Source organism: Chanos chanos, chromosome 4, assembly GCF_902362185.1.
Source record: "Chanos chanos chromosome 4, fChaCha1.1, whole genome shotgun sequence".
In the NCBI taxonomy this organism is placed as follows: Eukaryota; Metazoa; Chordata; class Actinopteri; order Gonorynchiformes; family Chanidae; genus Chanos; species Chanos chanos.
In genome coordinates this window covers 7,405,923-7,416,174 of record NC_044498.1, presented here as the reverse complement: position 1 = coordinate 7,416,174, position 10,252 = coordinate 7,405,923, and the positions used below count along the sequence as shown (strand labels likewise).

Genomic DNA, 10,252 nt, shown 5'->3' with positions numbered 1-10,252 from the left:
TAAATCACAATATCAGATTTCTTTAGAGAAATAAATTTTCATCAGCCCTACGCCTCCAGGGCCCTTATAGCAATTAACAACTGTCAAAGAAGTTAAAAAGATGGAAAAACATTTTTTTTTTCTATAATTCAAAAAGTGCACATTGTCCACCTTCAAAAAGATTAGTTGATTACACAGACCTAAATGAAATGGTGTTGCTGAAGCAAAGATTAAATTATGATTCACTCCATTTAACACATGTGCACTGTGAAGCATGAGAGCATGGAGGAGCTGCACTTGTCTGTCAGTGACTTACTTTGCTTGGCCACATTTTACTGGCATTCCCTTAAAAGGGGAACGTCGCATCCCAAAAAGCACCTGATAGTTAGAGCTGTCAAAATGTCCCACATGTAAAGCAGCTGAGTCTACAGTAAATAAATAAATAAACAAACACATAAAAGCTGAACGGCTTACGCTCTGTGAGCGAGGCAAACATGAGGAGCCTCAAACGAGCTGTTTAAAGGACATCTCAAAACACGTGAGGACTTGCAACATTTCAAACAACAAGAGAAACGCAGCAAATTAGATTAGCTCAGCCTTGAGGTGGATTTTATTTTTTTTTTTTGTCTGTTTCTTTCAGTGAGCCAAAAAAGTGACTTCAAATCAGTACATTCTCTGAGTCGATGTCTATCTTGTTAAACACGTCCGTTGACATGAAGGACAGGTGAGGGCTGTAGGAGGAAAACAGTGCAGGGATGGTAGTGATTCTAAATAACAGGAGCATTTTGTGGAGTGTTGTTGGGCGCTATGGGGGAGGTGAAAACGCAGACCACACCCCCCCCCCCCCCCCTCCTCAGGAGGTTGTTCGACTCTGGATCACCTCTGTCCCTTTATGTCCTTAAGAAAGAGGACAGCCAGCAACAGCACACCGCTGATTCCAGAACAGCCTCCATCAAGTCTTCCTACAGCAATGACACGCGGACACACGTCAAAAAGATGATTGGGTGCAAGACCCTATTACCCTTACAGCAAGAGTTGTGAGAGGGAGCAAGAGGAAGCCTTTGTGTGTGTGTGTGTGTGTGTGTGTGTGTGTGCGTGTGTGTGTGTGCGTGTGTGTGTGTGTTTGTCTGCGTGAGTGGGTGGGCGCTCGCTCACAATAAATGAACAGTGTGCACCCATCCGGAGCGAGTCTAATGGGAAAGCAAAGAGCATCATTACCTCAGACGAGCGATGTCCCTCTGTGTGCCCCCCCCTCCCCTCCTCCACCTCCACCTCCACCTCCCCCCACAAAGACTCGAATCATTGGAAAATATGGACTGGACATCCAAGTATTCTGTGTGTGAAAATCTGCATTCCTTTTATTCAATCACCACCACACACCATGATTTAGATAGTTTGAAGCGGTATTGAAAATGGCTTCAGGCACAAGCTTTGTTTGACTCTTTCTGGGTTTTTTTATATATATGTATATATATATATATATATCTACAAGGCATTCTGCTGCATTATTATTAACAAGCTAAACACTGCATGCATCAACTGAATCGTAATGAATCCATAAACCTCTGAATTTTCAAAGATTCAGGTAGCAGGCTTGTCTCGCAAGGATCACTAGTTCAGCTAGCAAAAGCTGGATTCAGAATGGCTTGCACATTTTCCTAATGCTGTAGTTTGTATGTTTGAATGAGGTAAAGAAATGATTACATGCTGCTTGTTATGAGCAGGATCTTTAAAACACGTTTCTTATTTAGAACCTTTGGTAAAGAAATGCCACTTAACTCCGACATCTTTACGTCAGTTTTTTTCCTCAAAACTTCTCCATTGAAGCGCAGCCCTCGTGCCGCATTTGTGCATTTTTATTATACCTCTCCCAGTTCTGTTCTCTTTATCGCTGGCGACAGGAGTGAAGGCATTTGCCCGAGGACTCATGATTCAGTCTATCCATTCCAAGAATTCGGGAATACCACCAACCACTTTCACCAGCACCACCCGAATGAACAGATGAGAGGGAGAGATTACGCCGTCAAAGTCATTACCCTCCTCCACATTCTCCTCCTCCTGCAGCTGCTTCTGCTCCCTCATTTTTTTCTTTTTTTACTCCTCCTTTTTCTCTCTTTTCTCCCCCACGCTATGAAAAAGGCAGCCGGCTAAAGAAAGATGTCCTTCGCAATCGCCCAATCGCACCTCGCGGTTCTTTACACGTAGTCTTGCAGGATGTAACCCGTCCGGATGTCCTGAGGCCGGTTGCGGGATGGGGAGTAGTACTGTTCCCCTTTCTCGTGCAGGAGCTTTTTCGGTGTTTCATGCTTTAGGTCGTTGGACTGGAGCTTCTCCTGCGGTAGTTTCTCCCAGTGCGGTTGCTCACGCTCGGGCAACTCAGACTGTGGAGGCTCCTCGTAGTGAAGCTCCTGATGCTGCTGTTGTTGCTGCTGCTGCTGCTGCTGCTGCTCTCGCCGTTGCTGCTCTCGTCGTAGCTTGTCGCAGTTCACCTGCTCCTGTTGTACCTGGTGCTGCACCAGTTTGTCTGGATGGGATGACCCAAAGTCCAGTGGACCTTCTCTCTTGCTCGGGCAGGACAGACAGAAGATGACGCTGGCAGCGAGCAAGAACCCGGCTGAGATGAAGGCGACGTAGACAGCCCCTCCCGGCTCGTACTTGCTGGTTTCGGGTATCTTCGAGTCCAAGAAGGTGGTTATAACCTCGTTGGTGAACCAGGAGGCTGGCACTAAGCAGAGGACACCTGCCACCATAAAGCAACCCCCTGCTGCAATGGCCGTGTGGCTCTTGGCCCTGTGACTGCCCCCCCAGCGGGTGCACTTGAGCCCCAGTGCAGCCAGACAGAGTCCCAAGGTGCCCACCATGCAGGAGAGTACCATGGTGGTGCGGGCAGTCTGCAGATAAGCCGGGAGTGCCAGTACTGAGTACTTAAGAGTGCAGCTGAAGACGCCTGTACTATACCAGGCGCAGTCCATCCACAGTCCTTGCATCTGGGAGATGGATGTCATAATGTTGGTGCCTACGTCAGCGCTCACCTTCCAGTTGGGCAGTAGGGTGGCCACTGTGGCACCCAAAATGCCCAGCAGTGCCAAGGCAAAGGCTAGGATCTGCATAGCGGAGGATGGCATAACTGGCGGGTTCTTCGTTGGAGGTCGACAGTCGTCACCTTGCGGCGGCCCGTTCCGGCCGGCTCCAGTGCTGGCTTCGACTCTCTCTCTCTCCCTATCTCTCTGGTGCAGAAGCTGACAGCAGATAATTCCTCAGCACAAGCTCCAGTAGGCTGTGAAAAAAAAAAAAAGTCTAAATGAGAATTGAACCGAGTGAGCGAGCGTGACGACCGGACAGATGAGGCACGGGAGCCGGTTACTGGAGGGGGAGACTGCGTTTTCTTCTTTTTCCCCCCTCTGTTTTTTGGGTGGTTGGGGGCGTGTGCACTTGGATCAGATAGTCCGCATTTCGGCTCCTCCGGCAATGGTGGAAGTGACTTTGTGGCATTTTTGAACGATTAAATTCTATCTCATTTAATTGAACTTTAAAGGTACAAAAACCTCGTCTTGTGGTGTAATTACGTCCTAACAACCCTCTTTTTACCAAAAGGACATTGTCACAGCTGAATAAAGCTTGAGTCTTTTGTTTAGACAAGCATGCACATTCTGTGAGATTACATAGATTTTTCCTTATCTGTCTTTTTCACCTGACGGCACAAGAGAAAGGGAAAAAAAAAACGACCTACAATCTTTGGCGTAGCTGTGTTCACTCAGATATTGGGGCGAATGCATTGCTGAAAGCAAAATATCCACCAGAAAGAACTGAAATCTCTCCTTACCTTCTGGTAGGTGCTGACTGGGTGCTGTGATGTGTCTGTCAGCTCGTAGATATTTCATTGCTCTGAAAAAGAAAAAGAAACACAGAAACAAACGTAAATGTAGGGTAAAAAACGGCCTCTCTTTTTGCATAACATCTCCTTGGCAACGGAGCATATCTTTTAATGCCTTTCAGTGTCCCATAAAAGAACCCCCCCCACCATCCCTACCCCCCCACACACTCACTCACTCACACAAACACACGTCCTTGCGGAGTGCGTGAGCTTTGCTCTGGACTGAAGACTGTCGGAAGTACTGCAAACCTGATCACTGTAGTAATGAATGCAGAAGCTAGAGATGCCTCACCTGAAGGTCATTCAATCCAGTACGACACCAACGAAACAGAAACATCTCCTGAGCCAGCCAACCGAGGTGAAAGGTGACGAAACTATAATAAACTAATATGCATTTTCTCAGCCTAATTTAATGGTCAGAGAGCACGTCTGTGATGTGAATGTCCCATTATGTATGACAGCCAGTTATATGTCCCTGCATAAAAAGTGCCTCTGAGATTCCACACATCTAGTGGGAAACTGAACGTAATTGAAATAGAATGTCAATTCAATTTGCCTTGCAGTTATGAGAGGAAATTTCCGACTGTAGCACAGCTTCTTGTCCTCTCTCTCTCTTTCTCTCTCTCTCTCTCTCTCTCTCTCTGTCTCTCTCTCTCCTTCTCCACATAGTTATGAGACCTAAAAAAATTATTTGGTCTGAATCAGTGCTAAAATTAATCCACCCCGAACATATTTATGTCCTCAATTACTTGTTAACAAGGGCCTCAAAGTGAGTCAGACCCAGCTTAGTACACTGGTGAGATTAAACCTGTAACATTAAACCATTCATACTCTTTCTGCCCCCTGTGCTTTTCAACCAATGACCCCCCTCTCTCTCCTTCCTATAACTCAGTCCTGACAACCTCTCACTGGTCCCTCCACAATGCAGTGCAGAGCTAGAGGAGAACCCCCCCCCCCCCCCGAGATCGAGTAACACAAACATAGAAGGAAATGAGGCAAAAGAATTTTTATTTGATAGGAGTAAAAAATTACGACGAAAGATATCACAGTTTGATTGTTGCAGGATTCTGAGAGTTATTCTCCCCATGCACCATGAACTCAGCCCCAATAAACTATATCCTGAAGGGGGGGGGGGGGGGGGGGGGGGGGGGTCGTTGGGTGGTGGGTGATGCCTACTCTCTGTGGGACTTCAGAGACTGAAATGCCACTGTTATCATTAGCACGACACAGGCGCTCATTAACGGCAGGTCATAGCATGCTAATGATACTGGCTCCTTTGGGAGTAAGGGCCAGATGCTCCTGTGAACGTCTCTCGGAAACTGCTTCTGGAACTACATGGAGAATTGGAAGTAGATATCCTCAGAACCAGCACGCTCAGGCTGTTCGGACTCATGTTCTCCCAGTTTGCCTAAAGACTACCAGACATTTCACTTGTGAGTGGAAAACTCTGACTCACCTGAAGCTAAATTGCGCTAATCAGCAAACAGCAAGTTCTGAATCAGCGGAATAAAAACACTATTTTGAGAACAGAACCGTGCTTCTCAATTCTCATCCATGGTAATTACAGAAGAACCCAGTTTTCTTGTTGTCCAGTTTGTGTTGTCCTCAGCTGGGATAGTTTTAGACTTGGAAAATGGCTGTGATTCCCAGGTAGATAGTTCAGGTAACCCTGACTCACTGCTGATAGTTCAAACATTTCAGCATGGTGTGTAGTAGCATTTGAACAGAATAGGTTAAATGTGGTTTTGTGCGTGTGCGTATGTGTATGTGCGCGCGTGTGTGTGCGCGTACGTGCGTGTGTGTGTCCTCTGGAGTTGTGATTTACAGCAGAAAGTAATGGTGCAGATGATATGCACTAAGGGAAGGGTAACGTGTAGGATTTTGATGTGAGGGATGATGGAAGCCTAATACAGTTGTGCACTCTCTCTGTATTAATCTCCTCTTAAACTAACACACACACAACTAAACACCTTAAACACAGCCTGTGGGATCATTTTAATATACTATGTTCTTGAAATTATATATCATTTTAAAGTGCTTATTAAATAACATTTCAATTACAACCAGACTAGAGAGAAAAAGTGTAAGAAATTAAATGTGGTTTTGTTTTATTATTACTTCATTTCTTTTGGAAAGATGTTGTTACATATACGTATGACAGAAACAACTTTATTTTTGGACATATCTCAAATAAATCAACAAACTTACAAACTTGTGTTGTGATATTTATGTTTCTATATATATTTTTTGGTATCAGTCCATGTCTGAATGTCTATGTCTACTATAAAACAGCCACACAAATATTTTCCAGAATACTCCAAAAATGTAAACTATTTTTAAGGGGAAGGATATAAAAAAAAAACATATCCTTAATAAAAGAGGGTAATTTAGAGGCCTGATAAGTCAGGAATTTATTGGCGTGAAGGGGTTTTTGGTTCATGTTTCCCCCATTTTAAAACGAATGCTCTGACGAGGTCATAAAACTCCCAGGCTGCATGCCACTACCAAGCCCACATTCACTACAAGTATGAGAGCTAAACCTGCCAAGGCCTTTGGCTCAGACTGTATAAACGTAAAAAAAAAAAAAAAAATCTACGTTACTATATCCTTTCTTCGTGAACCTTAACGAAATACTGTCGTCTAGCTTTTTTGCCAGAAACCTACTCTCGTCTGGAATGTATCTTCAGTCATCTTGAACTCCTGCAAATAAAAGTCCTCATCATTAGGTAAACGGTTCAGGTTTTTTTTTCCTCGTCTTGCTTTCATAAAACTCCTCCACAGGTGGATCGGCTGAAAAGAAAAAAAAAACGCTACAAGGCTAAAATCAACGTCGTAGACTCTACGTCTGAACAGCGGTGGGTCGCAGCGCTTCGATCACGACCGTACATCTGTCATTAGAGAGGGAGGAAAAAAAAAAGAAAAAAAAGAGCTGCTTGTTCTCTCGCCGTGACAAGAACGTTTCCGTTACTGCTGCTGAGCCACCAGCACAGCCCTGCACCATCACCACGGCTCTAAATCAGCTGACGGCCCAGAATGTCAATGATTCATTTGTCCAATGCATTTCTCATTATTAAATGTTATTGAATGAGCGGAGGTCTAGAATTCTTTTTTTTTTTTTTTTTTTTTCCAATCATAGATTTCAACCAAGTCACATTTACGGTGTCAAAGGGAAGGGAAGGCTTCATTCGTCTGATTTGAGATGTGCTGTCCTGTAAGGGTTTTGTTGTTGACGCAGTGAATGAACGTACACACGTGAGTAAACTGAAGAAACATTGAGCAGCCCTGATCTCTGATGTGTTAGGAAAGACTGCGTGTGATAATCTGAGGGTTAGGAACGCATGACGGTGTCATAACTTGACAAGAAGCGAATCCAATCGAATGTTTTGTTTACATTTTAACAAAAGAAAAGTTGAAGCAAAAACAACAGACGCAAACTTTGCGGGAACACTGCCGTGGAGTAGTTTAGAAGAATGACAGCGCAGATACAAGACTCTGTCATTCTAGTCGGAGTAAAGAAAGAGACAGCAGGAAAAAAAAAGGGAAAAGAGACAATCAAAAATCACTTACCCGTGTTGTCTACAGCCTTCATGGCAAAATCCAGAACTTCTCCTGACAGCCCATGTGTGCAGCCATGCATGCCTTTGCATCCACTCACACACTGTCACATACACACACGCGCGCGCACACACACATGAGGTCAGCAAGAACTCACACAAAAGATGCTCAGGCCAGGTAAAGAGAGACAGTGAGAGAGAGAGAGAGAGAGTGAGAGAGAGAGAGAGAGACAGAGAGAGGCACTGCAGGCGTGAGAATGAGTAGAATGTGGGCTGAGCGCAGCACATTCCAAAAGCTCCACACAATCAGCTTGCTCCCCTCCTACAGGCGGTCCAAGGCTGTCGGGGTCCCTCTCACCCTCTCCATGGTCCCCTAAGAGTTCCTGCTTGGCAGCAGTGTCCTGAGAGTGGGCACCTCACCACTGGTGCTCCTGCTCCTGCTCTGGTTCCTGCTCCTGCCTTGCCCTGGCCAGGCTCCACTCTGGTCGTCGCTCCATGGCTCAGTCTGTGCCTGAGGTCCAAGACGCTGAATGAATGGGATCCAAGAGCGAGCTTCCTCAGAGAATGTAGATAATGAAGAGAAGTCTTTGTCAAGCACAGTTCTTTTTACTGCCGTCCAGAGAGAGAAAAACAGGAGGCAGGCAAGAAAATGAAGAGAGAGGGAGAGACACAGAGAGAAAGAGAGAGAGAGAGAGAGAGAAAGAAAGAAAGAGAGAGAGAGAGAGGATCTAGGCAGTGCCTGGTCTGGTGTGATTACTTCAACACTCTGTCAGTTCAGTTTAGAGCAGACAGAGGGCAGGGGAGGAGAGTCCAGGCCTTCAGTTTCCCCAGCAAGCGTTGCGTGCTGCGATCCATCCAATTCTCCTGTCTCTCATCCTTGCTTCCACACTTGTTCATGAGCTGAGTGTGACACATTGTGTATGTATGTGAGGTTCCCTCCACTCTTGTTCAATGTAATGTGTGGAGTGTGCAAAGAAGGGGGGGGCGTGTGTGGGTGGGTTCACAGCTCATTCAGAATTTATGGCAGACAGAATGGAGTGGGCCATCGTTATAGCCCTTCACACAGGTGTTACTGTGGCAACCAGAGCTTGGCTTGTCATCGCATGCAGCCTTTCGACTTTTCGTTTTTTTTTTTGTTTTTTTTTTTTTCTTTAACTCAATATATCTTTATTCCAGCAAGACCTTAATCAACTCCCCCGTCTCTCGCTCTCCTTTATGTAAACCTACGCATGTCTGTGAATGCAGGTCGGCATATTGCACATTGTCAAATATCTAAGACTAAACAAGGACAAGAAAATAAAACAGGCTTTCATGGAACGGTATCTTTCGATAAGACAAAAAAAAAAAAAAAAAGATTTGTCCTATTTTCACAAATTATAACAGTTTAGCGTTTTTTGGGTTTTTTTTTCCCCCCAGACAAAATATAAGAGAGCAGCCGGCAATGAAACGACCTATCAAAGCCCACACTCCCACACACACAATTAACATCACCCACAAAAAAAAAACACCCGCATAAAAAGAGCTGGCAGTAATTATGACTCATTTGAGTGCTGTACTCTTTCTCTCTTTCTCTCTCTCCCTCTGTGAGTGTGAGTGTGTGTGTGTGTGTGTGTGTGTGTGAGTGTGTGTGTGCGCGCTATGCAGCATGTAGACAAAAAAGGGGAGCTTCGTGTGTCAGACTCCCACACATGACTGTGAAGAGAGCCTCATGGAGAGTAAAAGAATGGAGGTGCAGCTATATCACAGATCTGCAATGACAAACAGTATCTATTTCTCTCATATTCCTCAGGGATAGAGATATGAAAACCTATTAGTTGGGTGGAGGGCAGGAAAGGGTCAACCTTGACCATGTCTTTCTCCTGATAGGTTGGTCATTACATTGCACCAATCACTGACTGGATATACCTCCCACTGAAAACAAAAGAATAAGGTTAAATGGCTATTTGCTGACTGATTACATGTGTAATGACCATGATATGAAAAAAAACCCACAAGAATCTCAGCATTCTACATAAGACAGGCTTTATTAAATATTACATTTTATCTATACAAATGTCGAGAACTGCTTCTTTGTAAAGAATATAGAATAATTTACAAATAATTTACAGTTTAATCAAAGCTGTATGACACTAAAAAAGGTTTTGACATTAATTACTTTAAGAACATGTTTTAAATACCTTTAACCATAAGAAAACATTCCTTCTGAGAAGTATTTTAAATTATAGAGTGTGAAACATGCCACTTAGACTACAGAAATTCGTATGAACATAAAGACAATGCGTCGACCAATAATATAAAAGAGATACGCAAATATAATTTAAACAAATAATTATATTCAGTTGCTTTTTCTCGAAAAACATGTTCAGTTTGTTGATTTTTTTTTTTTTAATCAAGCAATTCCAGTCTTGAACTATCGATTGCCTTTGTCAAAAAAAAAAAAATATATATATATATATATATATACATATAGAAACCTACAGCATTTACAACTCAAGAAATAGTCTTTTTGGTATTGTAGTGAAAGTCCTAATGGTTATTGTAAGGCAAACTTGTGTGTCATTGTGCTAAGAGCACATGGCAGCAAGGAAGTGAAGACCCAACACACATCTGACTCCTGAAAAGAGGACAAGTGGGTGCCTTCTGTGGTGTTCCAGAGAAAAACAAACAAAAAAAACATGATGTGATGCTTTTTGGATAAAACACTTAGTTTAAGAGAAATATGGAGAATGAGGATATCTCCATAGACCAAGGCACAATATGAAAAAGCCCCTTGTCAACAACCAACTCGTGCTCCGCTGAGCAGAGCCTGGAGTTTAGAGGGAGGTACCTCACTTTAGCCAGGAAA

At 44.0% G+C, this 10,252-nt stretch overlaps 1 protein-coding gene across 4 annotated transcripts; it reads right to left on the bottom strand.

Annotated features, from left to right (window-relative positions):
• Positions 1-2,174: 2,174 nt before the first annotated feature.
• On the bottom strand, positions 2,175-3,104 carry LOC115810934 (claudin-20-like). 4 transcript variants are annotated; one of them, XM_030772993.1, is made up of 3 exons: positions 2,496-3,104; positions 2,391-2,453; positions 2,175-2,246 (listed from the first exon to the last, which is right to left on the bottom strand). In XM_030772993.1, exons 1-3 carry the CDS (start codon positions 3,102-3,104, stop codon positions 2,175-2,177), a joined length of 744 nt encoding a protein of 247 aa, XP_030628853.1. The 4 variants fall into 4 exon arrangements, with proteins under 4 accessions (XP_030628853.1, XP_030628851.1, XP_030628852.1 ...); XM_030772991.1 differs by having other exon boundaries at positions 2,175-2,453; positions 2,484-3,104; XM_030772992.1 differs by having other exon boundaries at positions 2,175-2,453.
• Positions 3,105-10,252: the final 7,148 nt, after the last annotated feature.

Excerpts from the sequence above, each read along its gene's own strand:
- LOC115810934 (XM_030772990.1), bottom strand. The coding sequence starts at position 3,104 with ATGCCATCCTCCGCTATGCAGATCCTAGCCTTTGCCTTGGCACTGCTG.